Source organism: Dioscorea cayenensis, chromosome 1, assembly GCF_009730915.1.
Source record: "Dioscorea cayenensis subsp. rotundata cultivar TDr96_F1 chromosome 1, TDr96_F1_v2_PseudoChromosome.rev07_lg8_w22 25.fasta, whole genome shotgun sequence".
In the NCBI taxonomy this organism is placed as follows: domain Eukaryota; kingdom Viridiplantae; phylum Streptophyta; class Magnoliopsida; order Dioscoreales; family Dioscoreaceae; genus Dioscorea; species Dioscorea cayenensis.
This window is the reverse complement of record NC_052471.1, coordinates 29,991,398-30,014,742: the sequence shown is the minus strand read 5'-3', so window position 1 is coordinate 30,014,742 and position 23,345 is coordinate 29,991,398. Positions and strand designations below refer to the sequence as shown.

Here is a 23,345-nt window from a genome sequence, read left to right as displayed (position 1 = left end):
CACATCATTATTTAATTTTTATTTCTTTTCTTTACTGTGTCACCTCTCCACCCACCCCTTCCAAGTTCCAACAACTACTTCACCGTTCGGGCGACAACTTAAATTAATTTGCTCACAATATAATTAATTTAAGAGTCAGAGATATTTTTAAAATCAATACTCCCAACAACCTTAGCGGGCAGCAATCCATAATATTTTATTCAGAAATTGATCTAATTATACTTTTCATGGAACAATGGCGTTGGATACGAGAAATAGTCATCATTCTCCGAGTTCACGGCAGCCACTATCAAACAAATCACCGGCGGCGGCGGCGGCTTTTTATTGAGAAATAAAATGATTGTTGAAAATCACCATGGTAAACAAATCACGAGGCATGGTAAAAGAATAGATAAAGATGAAATCCTGGCAGTGGAGACTGCACACAAACACAGAGAGAGAGAGAGAGGGTTAAAACCTCCGTCTCTTCCTCTTTCTTCTTACTTCCATCACTACCATCACTTCCAAGTTCCGATCCAACTTATTACTCACCTTCTTCCCTCCTTTTTCCTTCTATTAAAAAAAAATAAATAAATAAAGAATAGTTTGGCCCAAAGTTGGAAAGAAGAGAGACATGACCATGACGAGGAGTGTGCCTCTTGGTGTTTCCTCTTCGCTGGTTCTAAGTGTGAAAGCCCTTCCTCTTCATCCCACCACCTTCTCACCTTCCATCTCTTCCAAGGTTCAGTTTAGGGTTAGGGTTAGAGTTCCTCTAACCACATCCAATAAACTGAATAAACTTTCCCTCCGATCTGAATCAGGTAATGAATGCCCAATCTCTGTATTCAATTGAATAATTGGTTTTTCCTTGTTTATAAATTGAAACCTGATTTCCTGTTTGTAAAGACACGAATTTAACTCTGTGATTCAGCGTATTGAGGCAAAAGAAAAACATTAATTGATGTTTTTTTAAAAAAAAAAAAAATTTATTTTTGGTCTCCTAATTGCTGTTATCCAATGTATGCAAGGCTCTGGGGTTCGTTCATTTTTGTGAATTACAAATAGTTCTATGTATTGTTCTTCTAACAGTGACGATAACTGGTTATTAGAAACATGATTATCAAACAATAGTGCTCATCTTTTACAGTTATTGCTTAGTATTTCTAGAAGCAGGAAGGATATGGCATTGCTAACGAGTATTGATCTCGTATACATGCTTTACCATTAAAGAGCAAATTATTAGTATCACACTGGTGGGCATGCAATGAAGAAAATGGGGTTTTTTTCCTTGAATGACACCTTGCTTTGGTAATTTCATACCTGATAGGGAAGATTTGGATGCCTATGTTTGTCATTAATGTTCGTTCATTTGCTCTAAAGTAATCAGAAAGGGAGGCAGTGTCTGGAAGGGACATTTATCTAAAACAGTTGGAAGTAATATCAATTCTAGTATCTGCGAGGTTCATTTTGTAGGGAATAAAAGATTACTGAAGTGGGTGAAGTGAGCAACATACAAAAGCTCACTTCCCTCGCTTCAGTAAAAATATATATATATATATATATATGTATTTCTAAAGTTGGTTTAGTTTAAAATCAAAGGAAGTGTTGAAGTGTTAAAAATATCATTTCTCCTACTTTAAAACAAATGAGTATCTGAAGTGAGTGGAAGTCTGCCTACTTTATTTAACTTCCTCACCACTTCAAAGCAAATGAATGTCCTCAGTGTTTGTTTTCCCACAAAAGAAATCTGCAACCTTATTGTCTAGCTTATTGCTTATCCTGCAGGGATCTGTGGAGCGAGCCAGGCAGTTGATTTGTTTCCATCCAATTATTCTGAAGTGATTGTTCGGGATGCTCGACTGGAGGATTGTTGGGAAGTGGCCGATACTCATTGTAGCTCATTCTTTCCGGACTATACTTTCCCAATAGATTTGGCACTGAGGATTGACCGATTTGTGGCACTGTTGTCTGGGTTCTCAGTGCCCCTGGGCTGTATGAGAGCTTGTCTTGTTGCTATCTCTGGTCCTTCATTGAATGATAATTTATACTGTGGAAGTGAACAAATCAAATTTGGAGATCTTGAAGGAAAATTCAGTATAAATAGAGGATCTGTGGCTGGAATATTGACAATAGATACCGTGGCTGATTTTCTACCTAGAAAAGGACCATTACATCAAAGAAGGTAACATAGAATATACTTTTTGTTCAAGAGAGGATTTCTAAAACTGAAAAGGCTAGCTTGGACCATGTGATGCATATCGACCTTTATATTCAGGGATGCCATTAGAATTCTCTCCTAAGCAATGTCATGCATTTTGTCTCATGTTAACAACCATGCATCACTAAAATATTCTCAAAACAAAAGGCGCGCAAAGTCAACATTTGAGTTAAGTGACCTCCCTGATCAAATGAACACAGATCCTTTACTCCCTGCTATAAAATTGACCTAAAAGAGCAACAACAAGTGCTATGATGTTATTTCATAGATATAATTTTTTTTGCTCGAACTTTGGGCGGTTAAACACCAAAATAGGAGCCACCAATTTATTGGTAAAATAGCTTTTTATCAGTTAAACCTGTGTAATTGGCCACTAACTTACAATACAACAATGCCTACATGTAGGGATGCTGGCTGTAAGTTATGATGTATAATTGTAAAAAAAGGCAGGCTATTATGACTGGAAATTCATTCCTTTTCAGGAAGATTGTCTAGGGTGGCTCTTTTTATGAAATCTACAAGCCAAGGATGTACCCTTTTCTCAATACAACTGAATAAACCTACAAAAAAATACAGAGCCTCAAATTTGTTTCTCATTTTAGTACTTTTTTCCTTCATGCATCAGCCTGATGGTATTTACAACTGTGCATCTTTACACTTTTGCTCTATTTTTGCAAATGTTAGCCAGTTGAGTGAGTAAAACCTTGCTGTCTGAACCCAGGAATGTTGTCAATCTTTTATTTATTTTCTTTTTATCATTATCATTTGATGCCATTATTGATATGGTTTGCAAGTTTATTTCGGTGCGTTTATTGCCTTTGCTATTTTGAATTCAGACTATCAAGCTGAGCTTGATTCAGGAAGCGTTTTCATTCCCTGTGCGTTTTAGAAAATCTTTCACTTCATTCTCTCATCAAACAAGGTAACTGAATATGATTAAATTCAATTTATTGAAGAAAATGAAAACCTTTGGGTATGCTCCCCACTGCTTAGATTATCTGAAAATTCATCTGTTATAAAAGTACTATGCAAAACAGTTGCTTTACCCATGTGGTTTGAGTTTGTAGCATTAGTTGATGAGAGTGATGACAGATGGTGTGTTTTTTAGATGCTTTTGTGGGGGATTTTCACATTGTAATTTTAGTTTATAGAAAAGCATGTTTGAGATAACATGAGCTTATGGGATCTCTGCAGAACTGGAATAGCATATATATCGAATGTTGCAGTCCGTGAGACTGAGAGACGGAAGGGGATTGCCAAGAAGCTTGTGGCCAAAGCAGAAGTTCGAGCTAGGAGCTGGGGCTGCCGGGCAGTTGCTCTACACTGTGATTCAGAAAATTTGGCCGCTTTAAAGTTGTACTTAGGACAGGGTTTTAAATGCATCAAAGTTCCTGATCAAGCGAAATGGCCGCAACCAAAGGCCTCCTCGGCTACCAGGTTTAACTTCATGATGAAATTGCTTTCTCCTAACCGGGTCTCTTGATTTTTCTGGCACAAAAAGTACATGAATTCTCAATTGTTACAGTGTTAGTCACCAGAAAGATGTACAGGATCAGTGAACACTGAACGGTTGTGTATCTATGTATTCATATATGGCACACTGCAAGATGATGATATGGTGTTCACTGTATTGGTTTAATTCAACCATTGTTATATAGTGGAATTGGAACAGTGGCTTATTGTAGTACTCTTAAAGGAAAGAAACATAAAAGGCTTTAACCGAAATCGATAGTAATTTTATGTAATTATTATTATATGTTACCATCTTTCCTATTTGTTCTTAGTATTAGCTTCTCATTTCTAATTTGCTGTCTGATTCCTAATTTGCTGCCCATTTAGGTAGATAGATATACATACTATTATAGAGAGCTTTCAAATGAGCTAGACAAACCTATTTAGAGTGTAGAGCTCAATCAGACCTTTGCACCTCGTTCATGGTGATAAAGTTTGATTACAAATGCTTGCAAATATAGTTTGGATGTAGTATTTTATAATATATATATACACACACATATATTATTTTCTTAATAATATGTATATACTTTATTTTATTATACTTTTAGTGATACATATAATACATACATATATATATATACTTATCACTCTCAAGGACGATGTGATTCATGACGGCATCGACCTCTAGCTCTATCACACTTGATCCATCATCTCAATCTCAATCCAAGGTATGTCTATCTTGTCTCAATTTCTTTATATATTCTCTTTCGGATGTCATCGTTTTCTTCTTATTTTTTATTCCATCCCTACTTTTTTTACCTTTCTGATTATGAAATCATATCTGCATAGTTTGCTTTCTACCTTGTGACTTGGAATTCAAAATCAGTTGCATGCGTACTTGTTTATTAATTATTAAATATTATTTATGATATGTATCATTGATTGGTGGAAATTGCTTCTTTTAATCGTGTGTTAAGCCATAAATATACTTTCTTTAGTGAAAACATTCTTGCCACTAGATTCTTTGGCTATTGAATTTATCATGCACCCTGTCCCTTTAGGGCACTTGATTTGCCCTAGTTCCTCTCTCACAATTTGTGTGTGCCTATGTGTGTGTGTTTCCCGATTCTTTGAATTCTGATTTCTCATTCTTCAATTTTGTGAATGGCCAGATACAGCTTCGCTCATCCTGATTCTGGGGTCCCTTTCCTTTTCCTCTAGCTCTTAACCAACTTCCATTGCTTGCATTTAGGAAAAAAGGTATTATTTGAAATAAAGAAAGTGTACTAAGGATGCTAGGATTTTATGTAAAAGGGAATAAAGATACAGCCTGCAGGAACTAAAACAACGACTAGTGAGGAAGCTTTTATAAATCCACCAGTTATGCTGTAAGAAACATTGCAAAGAACATAATTTCAAATTGTACTTGTGGTATTGATTGTTATTCCCGTTTTCCCTGCAACATCCTCAGTAGACTATTTTATTTATGTCACCACATACATATACATACTAGTTGGATTTTCTGCTTCCACGCCTAGCATTTGTTTGAATTTCTCTGCTTTATAGTCTAGCTTCTCTCCAAAGTCATTGCGTACAGTTGTTTGGTTTCGCATTTTTTCTTATTATGTGGTAAATATAACAAAAACTTACTTTACACCACAATCCATGTAAGAATTCGAGTTGTTTTTGTATCCATCGGTGGCTCTGTAAATGACTCAGACAAGCAATAATGGATGGTCTGACTTAAAAATGATGGTATATGTATGCTAAGATCTTTCAAATAATATATATATATATATATCACAGCTAATCTGGATCCATACAGCTCAAGATATTTATAGGTTAAATTTTGCTTCTATGATGATCTATCATGATTTTTTTTTTTCTTTCTTCTCTTTGTGCAACAACTGCTTAATAGCCTTAATTGTGAGATTCTCTTATGGATAAGGAAACAATCTTCAATTTACATGAATTTATATGAGTGTTCAAGATTTTCATTTAGGTAGAGAACTCCAGTTAAGAAACCTGGTGCAAATGTACAAAATAGAGACAAAGAAATGGCAGTTGATGGATTGATTCTATTAACTTTAGAAGATGTGTTGTAACACATAGTATTTTTTTTGTTTTTGAAAGAGTTAGGTTCCAGGTTTGAATGCGAAGAAAGGTTATTAGAAACCTACGGAGGTTGCACTAGGCATAAGGTTTTGACATTTTTGATGAGATTCATTTCTCTTTTGAGAAATTTGTTGCTTGAAACAAGCACTTTTTTGTTAAGGGGTCCTCCATTTTGAGGGCATTGGAGATGTTTGGCGTCTTTGAGTTGTAACAAATCTTCAGGTTGTTCATGCCTTCAGTTGTAGGCCTTTACATGTTCACGCAGTCTCGTCTTTGATATCTTTATATGTTTTTGATGTCTTCATGGCTTTAGTTTGTCAATCACTTGAGTCCCCTGACAAGATTAACTAATTTATTCATGTTTCCAAGGCTTCAATTCTTCAGCTCAAGGCCTTTAGCAGCATGAACAACTTTTTGACTCTTCATCTCTATATCTTCAGTTCTTTGACATGTTGAGATAATTAGCAGCATTGAGCTCTGTGACTTCTTTAAGTGGTCATGATTTTGAAAACTTAAAGTTCCATTATTTTGTGCGCAACAGCATCACCTCTCTAGCTTCTTCATCTTCACAAATTTCAACACTGATGATGCATCAATTCCATTACATTGGTTGCAAAATCTTTCATTATCTGTGCTCTTCATCTTTAAGAGTGAAACACTTAGCTAGAATAGCTTTATTACTTTGACTGCAGCATCATAATTTTAGCTGCACCACTTTAAACGTAATACTTTTAGCCAGAACATTTTGATTACAACATCTTCATAGTGATGTTAGGCCTGCTTTATAACCAATAGTTGATACAAATAATGAAGCTTGTGTATGTTTGATTCTTGACACTAAAAGAGAACCACAATGGGCACTGTGGTTTTGCTCAAACTGAAAACTTTCTCATGATCTATTTTGGAGGTGCATAGAGCTGTTGGATGTTGATTTGAAACAGAATCCGCCCTTGGTAGATCAGTTACATGGTCCACTGAATGTGTCATTATTATAGATTGCTTTCAGCTTGAGTTTCATGTGATGAGATCTGCATGCAGTTGGTGGGAAGTCCTTTTAATGTTTCTTTTGGATAGCTTTGAAGCTATGGTAGTTAGTGGTTTTATGGCTTTGAAGGTGAGGTCATGTATTCTATGACTTATGTCTGCTCTAAGCAGATCTCTTTCCTTTGTTTCTCTGCCTTCCTCTGTTTTTTTTTTCCTTGATGGTCTCCTCTTTCTTTGTTAGGATGTGTTTCTTTAGACAGATCAACTGATTTGGATTTCCTACTGCTAAGGTTATTGGCCCACACATAGAGAATCATTGTTGATTTCAATCTTTTGGGCTATGATATTATATGAAAATCATAGAATCAATTATACGAATCAACCAACAACTAAGAAAAACAGATCAGCTGCACTAAGCAATGAAAATATGAATCACAAGAGAAAAATATACTAGCCCAAAACACAATGACTGGTGAAGTAAAAGAAGATTGAATTGCAAATGCCTTTGTTTATCAATGATGCTATTATCTTATCAGTAGTTTGTTTTGTGATATGGCAGGTTGGCTTAGGCATGTGAAGAGCAAAAGTTGATATAAATGGATATAGCTAAGTAGTCATCAGTGCTGGATGTAATAAACATAATTTGGTAACACTACTACTGCTTTATATGTTTTTTTTTGGTTTTTAAAACAGCTTATGTTTTCATTATGTATAATGAAAATGAAAACAATGGCATGGCTGTGAAAACAGGGATTTGATCTGAATCTTGCAGCATAAAATTAGTACAGTTCTGTGTGTATTGTGTTTCTGTTTTGTGACATATTATTGTTCTGATTTGATGACTGCATGCTTTCTTATGCAGATTCTTGATTTCTTATATTTTGTAATTTTAGTGGAAGCCATTCCATTCTGTAATGTGTGAATAGCTGTGATTACTTAATTCATTAAACAATTGATTATCTATTACTACTTTCTATGGGATTTCTCCCCTTTTTGCCTGCCTCGTGGTTTACTTGATATTGAACTCAACAGTCTCATGCATTCTGCTTTTTGCGAACGGTGAGTTGTTAATGCTTTATTTTTTTTTTCCTGCCTTTTTAAGCCAGCAAATGCTCTTTTAGTAAGGCTTAAGCCACAGTGTTTAGTTTTATTTAAATCAATTATTTAGTTTATGATTTATTGTAAATTTGTAATGTAATGTAATATAATATATTCCACAAATTTTATCTATACTGACATTAGTATAGTCTAATTTTAAGTTATTTGAGTCCCATGTGAGAAGTTAGAAGATCATTTAATATATATATTTAGTAAATAATATAAATAGTGATTTGTTTATTTTGTAAAAATTTTTAAAAATTAATAAAATTTATCAATTTTGTTACATATACAATAAGGACAATTTTCAATAAATATATATACCATCAGGGTGACTGCTCACAAGATTTTGTTAAGTAACATCTGGCTCTAGTTCAACTGTTCAGCTCTTTGCTTTTCCGGGACCCAAAATGGGTGGCAAGGAGGCATCCTCCAACACTTGTTCTATTATCCCACAGAGACATGTCACATGCTCAGGAGCATGTCGTGCTCCCACATTCTTTCACTTTATTTATTTGTTGTTCCAATAAATAACCTCAAATCTTCAAATACATCATGAACCAATTAATTCCTCAGGGAACATTGCACATGAGAAAATAAATTTTCGTATATTTTTTTATTTAATGACTCTCACGAATATACTAACAAAAAAAACAATAAATAGAATGCCCACGTCACCGGCTCAAAATTAGGGCCTTAGAAAGAAACGCCACCGACGCTCTTTTGTCGGTCACCGACGCGCAAGCTTTCAAAAAAGAAATTATTATTTATTTTTTTTTATTTGATTGGCTGACAGCAGTTTTAGGAAAAAAAATCATATATATATATATGACTGTGTATTTTAACACCGTTTATAGATTAGAAAATATATGAATATTGATGTAGTCGTCAAACTTTAATGAATAGTATAACTATGTTTATAAATAGTAATATAATAAAAAATGAGATGCATAATATTTTAATATGAAATATCACATCGTGGAAGTTTAGATAGTGATGAACATACAGATCAATAATTGAATAATTGATTATTCAGTTTAAACACTTTTATTCAAGAGGTACAGTTATATTTATAAATATGATAAATTTAATTTATCAAAGGAAAAATGCATAGATAAATAATTGATTATCCAGTTTGTATAACTTCATTCAAGGGCATGGGTTTTGAATTATAAATCCAAACTCACAATTAAAGATTAGTTACCATCACTGGGTCATGTGAAACTTTATTTGGACACTTAAAAATTCTACAAAACTTTCCTACTAAAACCAGTGGTCCAGTGGTATATCAACCTTTGAACCCAAAAAATATATATATATATATATATGGTCTATCAACCTTTGGCGAAAAAAAACATATATATATATACATATGTGTGTATACAAAAATTTTTTTAAAATAATTTATACTTTTACTTTAAATTTCTTTTTCTTTTTTATTAAAGGAATACGTGTGGCCTTGAGTAACGGAGTTGATGACGCGTACCCGTTTCTGGGCCTGGACTCGGAGTCCGTGTTGTGTTGTTCTAGTTGCGGGTTCCACCGGTAACAATGACGCGGAAGGAGGACACATGATCCGTGGGATCAGCCGCTCATACAGCAGAGCATCCTCCTCCATCTTATTGACACGTGTCACATCATCTCATCTGACGGTTGAAAACTTTCGGTGTGGATCCCACCAAGAGTGTACCCACATGCCCGCACGTTGTACTTCCTCTTCTTTCTCTTCTCCACTCCCCCGCCAGTTCCGCCGGCATTTTACCTTGTGTCACTCTTTTCATCTCAGCCGTCCATTCTCCTCACAACGGTGACTATCCAATGGTAGCCAAAATATTAAATGACCAAAATACCCATGTCATATAAATACGAAGTTCTTATTATTATTATTCTTCAAATAAAAAAAGGAACAAAAATAATAATAAAAAAAGATAGAGTTAGAGTATAATGGAAGTAACATGCAACAAGACATGGGCAGCCAAGCTTGAGTTTGCAACCACATGCGTGAGCTGGTGCGATCCCATGACTATCAACTAACCAACTAATTAAAGTAATTACACTTGACATGTGATTTTGAAATACTCATCCACATTCTATTATAATGTAATGTTTTAAATATTTGTTTTTATAATATATATATATATAGTAATTAATTTAAAATTATTGCTGTGATTAAGAACACAGAGGATAAACACTAGTGCTCTGAATCCTCTGATTGATTTATTCTCTGCGGTGTGTTTCGAACTTGCCAGATTTCTTTTTTTTTTTAATAAAAATTATTTATCAATGTTTTTTTTAATTGACGAAATTATTGAATATGTTTAAATTAAAAAAGATTAAATTCAATTCAATCCTTCTTTATCACCAATCCAATCAATCCCGTGATTTTTTTTTTCAAATCAGAACTTCTTCAGCCCGTAAATCACGAAAACTTATCTTCTGTTTTAATTGGATAAATTGTATATATATATATATATTATTGTTAGAAAATTTGTTATTAATTCCTCGATTCAAATAAAAATAATTAGATTTTTATTTTTAAAAAAATATGAAAAAAGACAGAATCATTGACCACACGTGGCAGCGGGATAGCTAGCGAGAGTGAGTAAAATGGAAGGAATTGGTGCTCGAGGAGTGCAACTCAAGTTAGTTAAGAGAGAGAGAGAGAACAGAGGAACTAGAAAGAAACAGGATGATCACTGATTGGAGAAGCTTAAACAATCATCGGTTAAGAGGTCACTTCACCCTTTTTTTTTTTTTTTAAATTTTATCATTATTATTTTGTTTTCCCTTTTTCACGTTATTATTTAATCTCTATTTCCTTTCTTTCTCTTTACTTTACTGTCTCACCACCACTAGTTCACCATTTTAGGCAACAACTTAATTAGTTAGAGGAGCAAGAGATATTATTATTATTTTTTTAAAAAAAATCAATATTTTAATAAGAAATTAATCTAATCAAAACTTTTCATGGGACAATGGCGTTGGATCCGAGAAACAATCATCATTCTTCCAGTTCACGGCAGCCGCTATTTACCATTCACACCTTTTTTTAATTTTTTTTTAAATAATAAATTAAACCAATCACCGACGGTTTTTTTATTGAGAAATAAAAGAACGTTGAAAGTCACCGTTGTATAATATACTTTTTGGTTTCGGTGTAGTTATCTGTGTCCTGAGGTTGGGCCTAGACTGACTTGCATCTCACTTCCCTCAATTTGAAAGGAAAAGGCACGAATCACGAGGCATTGAAAAGAATAAATAAAGATGAAATCTTGGCGGTGGAGAGCGTGGGTGGGGACCACCAATCAAGAAAGAAAGAGAGATATAGATTATAGAGAGAGAAATTGAAAGAAAGAAAGAAAGAAAAGAGGGTTGAAGTTGAAGGTGACGACAGAGAAGAAGCGGGTTGACAGCTTGCAATGAGAGAAGCTTAGTGACCTACCATTATAGCACCACTTCCTCCACTTCCCCTTCTTTTGTTTTTCTTACTTCCCTCACTTCCCAACTTCTGATCAAACTTACTCACACCTTCTACCCCTCTTTTTTTTTTTGTGCCATTTTATTATAGTCAATTTTTTTATATATATATTTTTATATTTTTCCTTGAATCAACTCTTGCTAGCACATCACCACTCCCTTTCCATTTCATCCTCCGGTTCCTCTCTCTCTCTCTCTCGTAAACTACTACTGCTTCAATAATATAAAATTGAACAGCTCATTCTCTTTCCTTAATTTTACACTTCTTCTTCTTCTTCTTCTTCTTCTTCTTCTTCTCCTTTATTTTTATGTTCTTGGTTTCCTTTCAATGGGAGGGTACTAGTGGTTGATTCCTGATTTGATTTTAGTGTTCAATTTGGTATTTTGTTTCAATATTCTTCTTCTTTTCTTCTTCTTCATTTTTATGTTCTTGGATTCCTTTCAATTGGAGGGCACTAGTGGTTGGTTCCTGATTTGATTTCAGTCTTCAATTTGGTGCCTGGTTTCAAGAGGTTTCTTCATCGACATTTGATTTCAAGGCTTCAACATGAGGTACTGTTTCTCTCTTAGCTTTGCTGCTTAGTACTTCTTTCTTTATTTTTGTCTTTTTTTTTTAATTTAATTTTTTAACTGGTTAAGATAGTGTGAAAGGAAATTGAATTTCATATCGTATTATTTATTGTCATATTGGTTTTTTCTTTTTCTTTTTTCTCATCTTTATTTGTCCTCATTTTTTCATAAACATTTGGTCATTTTTTAAAAATAATGCGAGATTTTATTATTATATTATAAAGTGTACACTGCCAGCTCAATCGACGCGTTTCGTCCAACTATACTGCCACGTGGAGATAAAGATGGTTCGGACATACACACGGCAGCAGAACTCTTCCAATTTTGTCCTTTTTTACAGAAAAAAATTTTGAAAATAAAAATTGGCAACATATTTATTTAAATATCAATCTTTTGATTCATTTCTATAATTAATTGATTTTTAAAAATAAAATTAAAATTATTATATCCATTAATAGCCATGGATAAAATATTATCCTAGTAAAGATTCCCAGTTTTATCTAAAATTTCACGGTAACAAAAACGAATCCAGAATCTTCTAAAACAGCCACCTCTCTCTCTCTTTGTGTATATATATATATATATATATCTATATCTATAAATGCAATGCGGCACATACATACATATTCATAAAAGTCACAATTCAAAATTACCGTCATTGTGGTTTGGCTCTATTTTTTTTCATTTTTCATTATATAATCAATCAAAAGCGTTAACAATGTGGTATGATGATTATGATGTATTTAGGATGGAAGAAGGCAACATATGGGATGTAACAACAACAACAAAGACGAGCAATGGCACTGGGACTGGTGATGTCTTTGATAACATTGACGAATTCTTTTTCGATCTCCCCAGTGATGATGAACAACTCTTTGGACTCTCTCAAGATCACAACCCTTCCATTCTTATTGACCAGCTTCAGCTTCAGCTCTGTAATTATTTATTCTCATGTCTTCATATGATTTTTATATATTCATAATATATCTAATTTCCAACATGTTTTTGATATGTATGTATTGTTGTTTGTGTGTATATATATATATATATATATATAGATTGGACCTTTGGACTTGGATTGGCTTTATCCAGCGCTTCCTTCATATGAAGACATCTCTGGTAACATTATAGATAACAATAACAATGACAAGAACATTGAGAGAGATGATGGCATGGTGTCCAGTCCTGTTTCAGTGTTGGAACCAAATAATTTCGGAGGGATTTCTTCTTCTATATCAACAACTGTTAATAATAGTAACTGTGAGAGGATTAACAGCAATGAGAAGACTACTTCTGCAGCATCATCAGCAACAGCTAGTCGTCGTGCTAGAACAAAGCGGCCTCGGCCTTCTACTACTGCATCATCTTCTTCTTCTTCTTCTTTCTCCTCGTGTGCTTGTTGTCGAGAGCTTCAATGATCAGCCAGTAATGAATAAGCCTAAAAATAAGAAGAGAAAGAAGAATGCTGTTGAAGATATTGATCAAGATCATGATGGTGATAAACAACAACAACAACAACAACAACAACAACAGTGCTCTGTTGTGAGGAAATGCATGCATTGTGGAATTCAAAAGACGCCGCAATGGAGAGCTGGTCCAATGGGGCCTAAAACACTATGCAATGCTTGTGGAGTGAGAGTATAAATCTGGACGTTTATTCCCCGAATACCGTCCGGCGGCTAGTCCAACTTTCATCCCTTCTCTGCATTCCAATTCACATAAGAAAGTAGTGGAAATGAGGCTCAAGTCCAATAGAAACCAGATGCCTCACTGTGAATCAGACTCCCCTGCTCTTAAGAACTGTGATCTCATTCATTACATTCGGAAAAAGGATAAGAGCTGGGAACCAGAACAAGACCTATGTGTTGTATGATATATATATATATATATATATAGTTTACTTTTATCACATTCTCTCCTGGTTTTGTATAGTGAAGAATAGAGGGGAGAAGTCTAGGGAAGTGACTCTGCCTTAATATTATGTATGTTAGTGCTACTTATCAGATCCTCAAAGTGTCATGCTCCAAAGATATATATATATATATATATATATGTCTTGTGTTCTGTAAGTCAGGTTTAGGTATTCAATTTATTATTATTATTATTATTTTTCTTAATTTGTTTTCTCTTGTATTGAAAGATGATATGATAAGAAGAGTACTTAAATGTTTTTGTTTAGTCCAATCTGTATGCATGGTTTATTAGGTTGATCAATTTCTCAAGGAAATGTGCTAATGCTTCTTATGATAAAAGCTTCATATTTAAGTATATATACTGAAAGTGTGCTATTTCTGATGAATTTCCTTGGTTTTTAGTCTTATTTCTTAATTTCAATTTGAGAAGAAACATATTCACAAATCTTACTATTTATTAAAGTTTATAATTCAAAGTTTTGTAAAAATGTATGGAGGAAAAAAAAAAATCATTACATAGTTATTATTAGTATGTGAAACTCCTTTCCATGATTTTAGTTTTTTCTTGATGAAATTTTAGGATGGCATTGTTAGATTGTGAATTCTTCTTTTTGTTGTTTTCTTGTACCAACGAGACCAAATGTTCGATTAATTTGTCAAAACATTCTTGTAATCTCTCATGCATATTCATGCTGTCTTTGTTTCTTCAATCTCAATTATGTCAATTGCTGCATCATGCTCATAGCCATAGGTCATGCAAGTTTTTCTATACATCCTTGTGCCTTGCACTATGCATCTTCATGTGTCCTTATCCATTATTGCAGCATTGCCTATTATCTTTTCATCAGTTTCAAAACATACATACATATATATAGATATACATATATATATATATATATATAAATATTGTTTTAGCCAGTGTGGTGCCATGCCATGTTATTATCAGCCAAAATTCCTATTAATTTGCTCTCCTGCTGATGTGTGCTGAATGGAGACCTAGAGGCACAATAACTGTGATTATCTAGTCAAAAATATTTGTTTCAGTTTATATTATCCTGTTTTGGTTATTGATGGTACTATAAATACCACGTTATAGTTTTAGCGATAGCAAGCGTGGATGGAATCGTATAAGCAATAGTAACAGTTGCCCTAAGAATACGACAGTAGGAAATATGGTATTTTCTAGTATCATCTTAGTTGTGGCAGTAAGTATTTATGATGTCTATATAATTTAGCAGCTTATTCATCCTGTTTTTTTATGGTTGGAAAATAAGCATTTTGGCACTTGTGCAAATTACTTTTTCTTCATTTATAAACCCAATGCAATTCAAGTTTTTTTTATACCTTAAATTGTATAATAACAAGGTAAGGTTTTTCATCAACTAATCATATGGCTATATTTATTTTGATCTTCATATGCTTCTGTATTAATTTTTTATTCTGGAATCAAAATGACATTTTTTAGAAATATTAAAATAAATATATGGTCATAGTCTGAAGACGCTTTTAGCAATAACAAAGCTACAAGCAATAACATTAGTAAAAGAGTTGAGAGTGACGATTGTAGTAGCCTATGATACAGCAGCGGTAGTATCATCGTATACAATAATAGCTATGGTTTGGTAACATTGCTCTCTCTCACACGCGCGCGCGCGCACACACAGAGATTCTGTTTCTATACCATCACATAATATCATTACCATAACAATTACTATTTATACTGAAATACCACTTTCTACACCATCATTATCCTACTTGGTGTGCGATTTTATACTGAAAATCATTGTTGTTACTACTGTTGTTATTACCGCCATTATTACTTTACACGTACCACCACTGTAATTAGTGCTACTTATTATCAAAACACTCCAATGATTCCTGAATGTCATCGTTCATAATGATGTTACTATTAGTAAACTACCATCAGTCTCAAGACTTATTACTTAGACCAAGAATGTGAAGCATGATATATATATATATATATATATATATGTTAGGAAGTGTGATCTTTGCAAATATATAGACATGTATTAATGAATGAGAAACAAGAGTTATCTATATTTTTCCAGAAACTTGAGAGGGATATACAGCTTTGATTCCCATTTGAGTATTGATCCTATTATGCGGATCAATAACCAGAATATGTAAATATTGTCACAATGAAAAATGGCAATCTGCACATGTAACAAACCTTGATATTACCATGTGTTTATCGGAATTGCTTTTGTTGCATCAAGATGGTTCAAACGGCAGGTTCCAAGTAGGAACTCTGGGAGCTCATCATGTGTATTTCCCTGCATCATCAATAATTTGGTCAGGAACAACAACTTTTAGTAAAAAAAAAGGTTAATTTTGATGAATATAATTCATGTAAATGACTCTGAATTTTTAACAGAAATATGTCTATCTAGAGAAAACAAATGCAGATGTTATTATGACACACATGGGAAATTACCTGAATTAGAAACGCCATTTCAATCACTAAATTAGTCAAATAACCAAGAACAAGACTGACAACACCCCTGGCAACTGTCGATGAGCCAATGTCAACACCCAGCTGAAATTATAACAAGTCATGTCAGGAATCCAACCATCACGTATCATAACAAAAAGATTTAATATGACTACTATGCTCGAAAGCCTAATAACAACTTGCTCAAAGATCTAGGAACCAAACCCAAAATTTAAAAAGTGAACTAACCAAAAATTGAAAGCAATTTTCCTTTTTCTTTGGAGAAACCTAGGCCAAACAGAAATTTCAAAATTATTTATTTATATATTTGTATGATTTACTTATTTCAAGTAAATAAATCAAATTTGTTTTTTTTTGAATAAATAGATTTTGAGAACCGAAATAAAATAAACCAGAAGCCAAAAGTTTAACCGAACTGCTTGCACACCCTGAAAGGCATCCGCCTCTGATTGAACATTGCTTTGACTGACTTTACATTCAAAAATACGTGGAAAAGAGACGAAATTGGTTCTCAATGGAAACGAAAAATGTGAGAAAACCAATTCAAAAAACACCGCTTGATAGGCACAAATGAATGGAGCTATTAGTATGTGATAAATTACCACCAACATTCAATTCATAGAGAGCCGAGATTCTAATGCAGACTGCAATAGAAGCACTTGAGAAATTCAAAGTCGATAAGATGCAGATGACTGATATTTCTAACATTTTTTAGTATTATACTCTAAAAAGAATTATCCATTTTACCTCCAAGTAGTTTCTCCCTTGGAAATAGTTGATTTCAAGTGCTTGACCCACCAAACATGCCTTCTTCCCCACACTTTGCTTCACAATCCAAGATCCCTGCAAATGTTCCACAAACACAATTCAATTCGCATACAGTCTAAACTGAGATACAGACAACGCAAATTTGGGAGTTCATTTAAATATAATCTCACCTTAGAGATGTACGGGATCAACTTAAACCTCGAATTCCTGTATGCATCATCTCCATTGATAAAGCTTTGTAGCAAAGGAACCTTTTCCACTGGAGTATCCATCATATAATATAAAGCAAGACTATATGTGGTTGTGCCTGGGACCTACTTTGTGAATTACTCAAAAAATTAGCATTATATTTTCTTCCTAGTAGAATGATTTATTTATGTTTTGGCATAATTCACCTGTATATTCACAATGAAGAAAAATTCATTGCCACCTTGTGCTGCATATTTCTGTGAAATTCAAGCCCTGCTTTAGCATTTCAATATAAAACAATACATCAAGGGAATCCAAACTTGTGCTATAACTTCACCTGCACAATGCCACCAGGGCGACCACCAAGATCATCCTCACGCTTATCAGATTTTAACCAATCAGCAGCAACCATTTGCATCAAAGTGCCATTGGCTTTGATCTTGATCAAAAGAATTCATCCAAAGAAATGAGAACTCTCGCTAAATGAGTTGGAATGAAGAAAATACTACTCATTTAAGTAGTTACATATGGCATGTGAAGTCAGAAACACAGGTGATCGAACAATCCTTAAAATAACTGAAAACTACCTCTAAAAACAAATAAATCCTGAATTTGGATTTTTATGTTCAAACTACAAAGGTTAAGTGTGATCAGCAAGGTACGCAGATTGATAAGGCTTCACTCCAATGATCAACAGCAAGGAGGAAAATTCATGATATCATTAAAGTGGTTAGAGCAACAAGCTTTAGGCTCAAGTGGGCCTAGGTTCGACTTGCAGTACTAGGAGAACAATGGTGAAAACAAGAAGTCAAGGATGTTTATGAAAATTATGAAAATTATGATGAATATTTACATTGAAGCAATAAATACATAATCGGTTAGGTAGTACCTTATGATGGTCTTGCAAGTAAGTTTCACTGCGAATCAGAAATGTTGAAGGATCTGCTGTTGACCAACTACAAGGCAAAGTACAATCTGGGTCATTTATAAGTGTTGCACCATAGCAGCATGGTAGGGCATCTCCTATTGAGGCCTCCTGTAAATCAATATAACCCCTCTTTTGAACTGCAGTACACAGAAGCAACATCAGAAATTGCAAGATGCAAGAATCCAAGTAAATCACTTATAATTCTTTCTCCACCTGCAAGATCATGCAATCTCTTCACCAAACCGGCAGCAGATGACATCTTTGTATGACGTTGGTCCTACACCACAAAAGGTAAAATGGCTAAGGAAGAAACAAATGAGAGTGAGAGAGAGGTCTCTATGAGAATATACATAAGCCCTTTCTCCATTGGAAATATTAAACCTATCACCTAGTGTAAGAAATGCTGAACCTACTTGTCAAGAAAACATAGCTAGGCTTGTATAAGCACACTCATAAGGCCTCTCCATTCGAAACATTAACTTATCACTTAGTGTAAGAATGCTGAACCTACTTATCTAGAAAACATAGCTAGGTTTCTTGTAGAAATACTCACAAGCCCTATCTCTATTGGAAATATTAACTTATCAATATGGCATAAGAATGCTTTGTTAAATGACAGTAAACAAACAATCTTTGGCACTTAGTGTTAGAACGCTGTGTACAACTACAACAGGAAACAATCTTTGGCAATTCAAAAGGGCAACCACATGTTCAGAAATCACAAGCAGGAATTCATAAAATGGAAAAAGCAAATTCCTTTGCACAGCTCTACGAAAGAAGAGGATTAGCTTACAAAGTTAAGGAGAAAATTAATCCCAGAAGGTATCTGGAACATACCCTGAAGCCATGGGTATAACACCAAACCTAGATCTCTTAACTCAAGAGGAATAAATAAAACATTATGCATAAAGACAACCCCACAAAAGAAAGATATGAGATGTTTACTTAGATTACCAAGGGCAGGAGAAGAATCTTTTGTTAAGAAAAATAAAAGCTGAAACTTTCAGCTGTCAAGAAAAATAGAAGGCAAAAACTTCCAACAGCAAATCACTTATTTCATCAACTCTGCTGCTGGATAGTGTTTAAAAAAACTGGCTGTTCTAATTTAGATTGAAATTCAAGAAGGAAAAAGATGTGCACCACAACCACTAGAAAAATTTTAAGCAAAATTGGAAGCAATCACTTACCTGGGACTGCATTCCTGAATTAGAGGGCCAGATAGTTTCTGATTGTTCATACTCAGATTCATCAAGAACATCAAAAAATTCATCTGCTGCATCATTTAGCTGAAGGAATGACCCACCAGCATTCAAAAACTTGGCAGGAGACCTTTGTGGCTCTTCTGCAGGATTCTTGCACTTAAAATTTTCACCTTCTGACTGCAGTTCAGCTTTAGCGTTCTCCCTTGACTGCACCAGTCTCACCTCCCTTATCAATTCACCTGATGAGAAATCTGAGCCAGCATGATTTCCATGTTTAGCACGGAACAATTCTCTAAGTGCTGCAAGGAAAAATTTAATATGCATTCTTATCAGCTATCTGCTGGAAAAATATTTCTGTATCAAAAACATTACTGTGACAAACCACAGATTAGGCTATTATAATATACCAGCAACTCTGCCAAGCATCTTTATTGTTATATGTTTTGCAGAAGAAGGGAATAGATAAGACTTCCAGAATTTCCAGTCAATTGCAAGCATGTGCTTAACAACTGACTGTTTCCCTTGGTTGACGGGAGAAATAACATATCCTCCACCTGCAAAAAAAGATCCAAAAAATAAAAAAAAAATTCAAAGCTGTGAAAATGCATCTCACTGGTCAAATAAACCTTGAAGCATAGGTTAGAAATAAGAGCAGTTTTCACTGCCTAATTGTAAGCATACATTACTTTTAAGGCAGGCACGAATATATCCTCTCTCAGGTCGGCATTTTTGGTGAAATACAGAATGGTACAAGATTACTGTAACATTGACAGAACCAAAATTAGTCCATAATAAACATATAAAAACATCCATACATTGTCAGGGAGAATACCATATGTCCCATCATCTTCCCGTCTCCAATAACGCCGTAATAGCAAATCTCTTCGTTTCATTCCCCTGAATACAAAAAAATTGTCAACATAACCCATTAGGACGTGACAATAGATTGGTAGATTTTACTAATGATCTGTTCAATTTCAAAGCAGGATTTGAGATCTAACCAAGGCAACCAATCACCATTCAGTTTCTTGTGTATGATGTCAGTATGACCATCCAAGTGTTCAACTACACTGCCCTGATAAAAACAGAAATCCCATCTGCAACAGAATTTCAATAAAACTAGGATTGAGACACAGGTACACCATTCTTGTCAGATATTCAGAAATGCATAGCATTCTTGCTCGTGTGAATCTGATATCTTGCTTCTTTAGGAATGAAGTTCATATAAATATCTAGCACTACTGCATTAACCATACAATGATACAAATCTAAATTGTTTCTTGCTTATAAAGGTACTCCATTCTAGTCGAATATTAAAAAATGAGTACCATTCTTGATTGACATGAATCTGATCTCCTGCTTCTTTATCATTGAAATTCATAAAATTATCAATTATCTACCACTACTGGTGTTTTTCCTATAATGAAAGTCATGCCATATGATTCAAAAATTAAAATGGAAGTACTTTTATGGGGTTTTCATATCACGATCGGAACCCTTATACTTGAAAATTCTAAAGAAAGTGAAGTGAAATTCTTACTCTGATCTTGATGGGCCCAGAGACATAACTGTTCTAAAAATGGCCTCTGAGCTCCCATCGACCACCCCTACGGCCATTATAGCTGGATGATCATCCCACCTCTGATGAATTGAGTGTGCTCAGTAGGGAGAATGAAAGTTGTAACGGTAATGACCAGCACATATATATAACTAAATACCTTCCCATGATAATCTCCATCCTTTGCTTCTTTAAACAAACGCAATCCTGCACAAAGAAAGGTAATAAGTTAACAGGAAAGTTCAGTCAGGCAAAAAAAAAAAAAAAATCAGGAAAGAAACTTAGTTACCATTTTTACACCCAAATATTGTCCATGGAGAAGGTGCGATAACATCAGATGTCATTGGATCTGTGTGCACTGATGAAAAAGCAGTCCAATCTAGCAAGATTAGAATGCCGAAATTTTAGCATCAAAGAAGCATAACCAACTTGGAATCTCAATAGGTAGTGGCATTACACCATCAAGAAAGAGCGGATTCAATAAAAGTAGTGAAGTACCAACTAAAAATATATAGGACTCTACAACTAGAAATATTTTTGGCACACAAATTGTGTCAAACTAAAAAGTCAAATCATAGAGATATGTCATATTGCGATATATATGGAAACAATAGAAATAATTACCCATAGAGTGCCCTTGACTTCGCCTCTCAGAACGACTCAACCTGCAATATAAAATTAGTGAGTTAGTGGATGGAAGCCAATACCTACACATTACCTTGGATGCCCACTCTTTAAGTGAGAGCTTTTGTATCCTTCCTAATGTATGATAGAGAAAAAAATTGCTTTATATAACATGAGCACACATATAACAATTCAATACACCAGATATTTACATAAATCGACATGCATGAACACTAACACTATTGCAATCTAGATTTTCTATATCTGTCACTGCAATCATCCCCAGTGATCAGATCCTAGTCAACTTTAATCATGATAATACTTTCTAATATTTTTGGCAACGTTTATATGAGAACATTTCAATTATGTCTTTGGCTTTTAGAATACCCAGCAGTCTGTTTTCATCTAATAAGAAATCCCATTATCTTAGTTTCCCTCAGACTAATAAATCCATGGGAATGACTGCAAATAACTTGCGGAAATGTCAATTAATTCTTCTTAATCCCTCAGTTTCAGAAATATTTCACAAAAGGCTCATTTCAAAGGGCCCAGCAAATTAACATCATACTATGCTAAGCACATTACTTCAAGACAACCCCATCTTGCTTCATGTCAAGGTGTTCATTTAATTAAGCCAAACAGACAGCTTAAATCACTGGAGAAGTTCACTGCAAGAAATAATTAAGGATAGCATATATACAGCACCAGATCAGTCATGCACCAAAGAGACTGAAGAGTGGAAAGGAAAGAACAATCTATCTTAGTCATAATTCCCATGGCTCTGGCTCTTATCTGATGTTGAAGAAGAACTGGATTAATCTGGTCAAGTGTTTTTTCACTTAAATATCTCTAAAAATATTCCCATGTGGATAACCCCAAAAATCATGATTTTTGATATATGGCCAATAAAACTTTACAATTACCTGTGGATATGATTATCATTCACTTGTGACATACTAAATCACAAACAAGAAATGACCAAGTCCTCTTGTAATACATGATAATCCCAGATTAAAGAAAAGCACATTTTTGTGCTTTAACATTTGTTCTTTAATTATGAATTGTTCAAGAATGGCAATCAATGTTATAGCTGATGTGTTTGTTTGGCAATTTACAATATGCAACTATAAAATGTAAAGGGGACACATGCAACCACATGTTCAATGCATTATACATGTAAATGCCTAAAACACTACGATGGAAACATGAAGAGATCATGACCTGAAAGGTTGCCATCGTCGTCTTGAGCAAGCCACGACATCCTCTCCTATATTTGGGCACTCCTGTAAGGGAAGGAAGGACATCAAACAAGAAGAATCCAATATAAAGAAACAACCGAAGGTAGAATAAAAGAACCTTTAAGGCGGCTTCCATCAAGGATCTAATCCATCTAGCAGCATCTTCTGAGCTTCTAGCACCCAACTACAGAGTTAAATGCCCAGATTATCAAACTCATAGACTGATGATGTACGATGACACCAATTCACCAAGAAAGATGTATCATATTTGCATACCTTAAGTTGATCACTGTGATTAGATGCATTGTATAGTGTGAAAATAAAGAAAACCTGCCAATATCCACAAAAGATTCAAAAGATTGGCATGAATATGCACAAACATAAGTTCAAATTCTATTGTGTTATGCCACACTAAAAATGTCTATCTGCACTTCCAAAATAAAACAGGACCAAGAGTTATATTCTCACATTTCTGTGGATGCTCTCCCTTCCATTGTCTGTCACACGAATGCATGAATCAATTTGTGCACTTTTAATCGGTTCCTGGAGGAAAATA

The 23,345-nt window shown here is 34.3% G+C and overlaps 2 protein-coding genes and 1 pseudogene across 2 annotated transcripts in view; 2 read left to right on the top strand and 1 right to left on the bottom strand.

Annotated features, from left to right (window-relative positions):
• Window positions 1-363: 363 nt before the first annotated feature.
• Window positions 364-3,868, top strand: LOC120269477. The gene is made up of 3 exons (XM_039276840.1): window positions 364-800; window positions 1,765-2,161; window positions 3,392-3,868. The coding sequence occupies exons 1-3, from the start codon at window positions 614-616 to the stop codon at window positions 3,678-3,680; spliced, it is 873 nt and encodes a 290-aa protein (XP_039132774.1). The 5' UTR covers window positions 364-613; the 3' UTR covers window positions 3,681-3,868.
• Window positions 3,869-11,206: 7,338 nt separating this feature from the next.
• LOC120264984 lies at window positions 11,207-14,013 on the top strand (annotated as a pseudogene).
• Window positions 14,014-15,822: 1,809 nt separating this feature from the next.
• LOC120258746 (protein ENHANCED DISEASE RESISTANCE 2-like) overlaps window positions 15,823-23,345 on the bottom strand; it is a 12,549-nt gene continuing 5,026 nt past the window's right edge. Inside the window, exons 3-23 of the mRNA XM_039266184.1 lie at window positions 23,258-23,341; window positions 23,066-23,119; window positions 22,908-22,973; window positions 22,773-22,834; window positions 21,552-21,592; window positions 21,217-21,306; window positions 21,088-21,134; window positions 20,910-21,010; window positions 20,371-20,466; window positions 20,202-20,266; window positions 20,056-20,127; window positions 19,777-19,923; window positions 19,355-19,668; window positions 18,381-18,444; window positions 18,129-18,304; window positions 17,577-17,678; window positions 17,446-17,496; window positions 17,221-17,364; window positions 17,030-17,125; window positions 16,265-16,366; window positions 15,823-16,103 (exon numbers count right to left, since the gene is read on the bottom strand). Of these exons, the coding sequence (XP_039122118.1) occupies window positions 16,008-16,103; window positions 16,265-16,366; window positions 17,030-17,125; window positions 17,221-17,364; window positions 17,446-17,496; window positions 17,577-17,678; window positions 18,129-18,304; window positions 18,381-18,444; window positions 19,355-19,668; window positions 19,777-19,923; window positions 20,056-20,127; window positions 20,202-20,266; window positions 20,371-20,466; window positions 20,910-21,010; window positions 21,088-21,134; window positions 21,217-21,306; window positions 21,552-21,592; window positions 22,773-22,834; window positions 22,908-22,973; window positions 23,066-23,119; window positions 23,258-23,341 (2,070 nt within the window). The 3' untranslated portion in view covers window positions 15,823-16,007. The remainder of the gene's footprint in view (window positions 16,104-16,264; window positions 16,367-17,029; window positions 17,126-17,220; window positions 17,365-17,445; window positions 17,497-17,576; window positions 17,679-18,128; window positions 18,305-18,380; window positions 18,445-19,354; window positions 19,669-19,776; window positions 19,924-20,055; window positions 20,128-20,201; window positions 20,267-20,370; window positions 20,467-20,909; window positions 21,011-21,087; window positions 21,135-21,216; window positions 21,307-21,551; window positions 21,593-22,772; window positions 22,835-22,907; window positions 22,974-23,065; window positions 23,120-23,257; window positions 23,342-23,345) is intronic.

What these genes read in the sequence shown, in the direction of transcription:
- LOC120269477 (XM_039276840.1), top strand. Translation starts at nt 614, where the DNA reads ATGACCATGACGAGGAGTGTGCCTCTTGGTGTTTCCTCTTCGCTGGTT. An exon ending in TTCCCTCCGATCTGAATCAG is followed by an intron (nt 801 to 1,764) that starts GTAATGAATGCC and finishes CTTATCCTGCAG; the next exon opens with GGATCTGTGGAGCGAGCCAG. An exon ending in GGACCATTACATCAAAGAAG is followed by an intron (nt 2,162 to 3,391) that starts GTAACATAGAAT and finishes GGATCTCTGCAG; the next exon opens with AACTGGAATAGCATATATAT.